Genomic DNA, 2,500 nt, shown 5'->3' with positions numbered 1-2,500 from the left:
GGAGGAAGGAGGAGGGGGAAGAGGGTGGGGGATGCTGCGCGGAGGCCGTGCACGTGAGCGCCACCCCGGCCTCCCTCCTTCAGCACGGGGTGGTGGCGGGGAGTGGGGAGCACACCACCGGCCACCACCAACACATCCACTTCCAGGTGCCCACAGCGGCAGGCGCCATCGTGGCAGCTGCCACGGCCAAGCCGGCCAAGAAGAAGAAGCAGCAGCAGAAGAAAAAGATGACGACGACGAAAATTGAGGTGGCGGCGGTGGTGGGTGATCCGTCGTCGAGCCACAACCACATCAACATCAACAGCACCACCACCACCACAACCACCACCAGCTCTACCCCTACCGCCACCGCCACCATCCTCACCTCAGACCTGACCTTGCCGGCGACGGTGCAGGCGGTGGTGCAGGGGGTGAGCGGCGTGGTGGGGGGTGAGGGAGGGGGCGGGGTGGTGACGGCCATCAACGTGCACAGCAGCGCCATGGGAGGCAACCCCACCCACCCCCAGCAGCGCGCGCCCTGCACGTGGACGGCGGGCCCCATCGGCCCCTTCGCCGTGGGCGACCTGAGGGATGGGGGCCACCAGGTGCAGCTCTCCGCCGCCCCCCACATCCAGGTGCACGCGCAGCACGTGCAGGCCATCCCCGTCAGCGCCCAGCTCCAGCCCATCACCGTGGCGGCGGCCGTTGCCACCCAGCAGGGGTTGGGGTTCGGGTCCGGGCAGCTGGAGGGCGGCCACGGCCAGGTGAACTGGACCACGGCGCCCGTGGGGCCGGCCTTCGGAGCCGCCACCCTGGTGGGACAGCAGGTGGTGCACGCCTCCTACCCCAGCCACCTCCACCCGGGACCCCCCGGACCTGGACCTGGTGGTGGTCACGCAGCCCTCACCCCTGCTGCACCCCAGCAGCAGCAGCCACAGCATTCTCCAGTTTTCTACCAGTTCTGACACTCTGCCACCCCTCCCCCCGCCCCTCCCCCCCCCTCCCCCGCCCCCTCCAAGCTCCCGTCCTCTTACAAGCACCAGCACCACACACACACACACACACACACACACACTTCCAGTAACAGCCACACCATTCCACTCGTGTTCTACCCGTTCTGACAACCCCACCCACTCCAGCAACGGTCACACCATTCCACCCGTCTTCTACCAGTTCTGACACCTGAACAGGGCTGTCTGTGCAGCGGTGTTGCAGGGAAACACTCCGTTAATCTGAGTTAAAACCCTTTCACCGCCAGTCAATTTAGAGTACAAAATTCCCTTGTGGTATAAACACAGAAAAGACAGTGGCTAAGAATAGCTGGGAATTCCCCCTGCGATGTATAGAAAATACGGCCTATCCTACCACCGAACATTAAAACTGAGCAGTGGATTCATGGATAACAGATCAATGAATGGTCACCTTTCTGTGACATGGGTCCTCTACCACGCTTGTGCATAAATGCAGCCCACAGGAAGGAAGAAGAAGAAGAAGAAGCTGAGGGGCGGGGCTAGGGGTACATGTACACAGGGTGCATTCCTGTGTGGTGGTGATCGGGGTAGGCGGTGGAATCCGGTGCCGTGTGTGTGACGGTTGGTGTTGAGTGGGGTAGTGGTGACTGATAACTCGTATGCATTTATCAGCTTCTTCTGTTTTGTGTAGGAAGAATAGGTGCACACACAGGTGTGGTCCTGTTAGAAGGAAGAAGTAAGGTGTTGACAGTTTTGTTTTGTACGATTTATGGTACATAATGACGTGTTTGAGGAACACAAGGGTTATAATTATTGTTATAAAATCAACCAGTTATGCAACCAGTTATGCTTTCCAAATTCGCGCGCTCGTGTGTGTGTGTGTGTGTGTGTGTGTGACCACCACATGAACAATAACAACAGGTCAATGTTGATATCGGTTGCCCTGTGTAGAATTCAGGTCCATTCAATTTGCAGTCACCTGGTTGTCATTATCACAGGGCAATAAACTGCAGATGGTTAGGCCAGTATGTGAGCAACGATTCAGCAAAACGGCAGCCGCCGAGTTCTTTCACAATGAAAATTGTTTGAATCGATCAAGAAACACTCGTAATTCAAAAAAACAGTTCGAGACATTGGAAAAACTGCATTGTGTTTGCAGAGGTGTTTTTGTTTTTCTTTTCTTTTCTTCTCATTCTTTGTGTGTGTGTGTGTGTGTGTGTGTTCATTCGCATATTGACAGTGTTAACTGTCGATGCTTTTGGACATGTTTGGTAATCTTTCATGCACACTTGCTGAGACGCCAACATATGTATATGACGTGTTTTTCTTGGACTGTTTTTGTTTTGTTTTTGTTGTTGTTTTTGGGTGTGTTGTTTTCCAGAGGACAGGGGAGAGGGATCGTCTGAAGACGATGCACGGCTGCCTGCAGAAAGGCGAAGCAGTCATACATAACCCACCAGTCGTTGGCAAGCCGTGTGTGTTATGCTTTGTATGGGATGTGTTTGTGGACTTTCCAGTCCCACGTGTTTAAAACAGTTCTCTTTTCTGTC

At 55.2% G+C, this 2,500-nt stretch overlaps 1 protein-coding gene across 1 annotated transcript in view; it reads left to right on the top strand.

Moving 5' to 3' along the window:
- Positions 1-2,500, top strand: part of LOC143295078 (uncharacterized) — a 6,226-nt gene that overhangs the window by 3,607 nt on the left and 119 nt on the right. Inside the window, exon 2 of the mRNA XM_076606637.1 lies at positions 1-2,500. This exon is cut by the window's left edge and continues 328 nt beyond it; it is cut by the window's right edge and continues 119 nt beyond it. Within this exon, the coding sequence (XP_076462752.1) occupies positions 1-944 (944 nt within the window). The 3' untranslated portion in view covers positions 945-2,500.

Source organism: Babylonia areolata, chromosome 20 (genome assembly GCF_041734735.1).
Source record: "Babylonia areolata isolate BAREFJ2019XMU chromosome 20, ASM4173473v1, whole genome shotgun sequence".
In the NCBI taxonomy this organism is placed as follows: Eukaryota; Metazoa; Mollusca; class Gastropoda; order Neogastropoda; family Buccinidae; genus Babylonia; species Babylonia areolata.
This window is presented reverse-complemented; position numbering and strand designations above follow the sequence as displayed.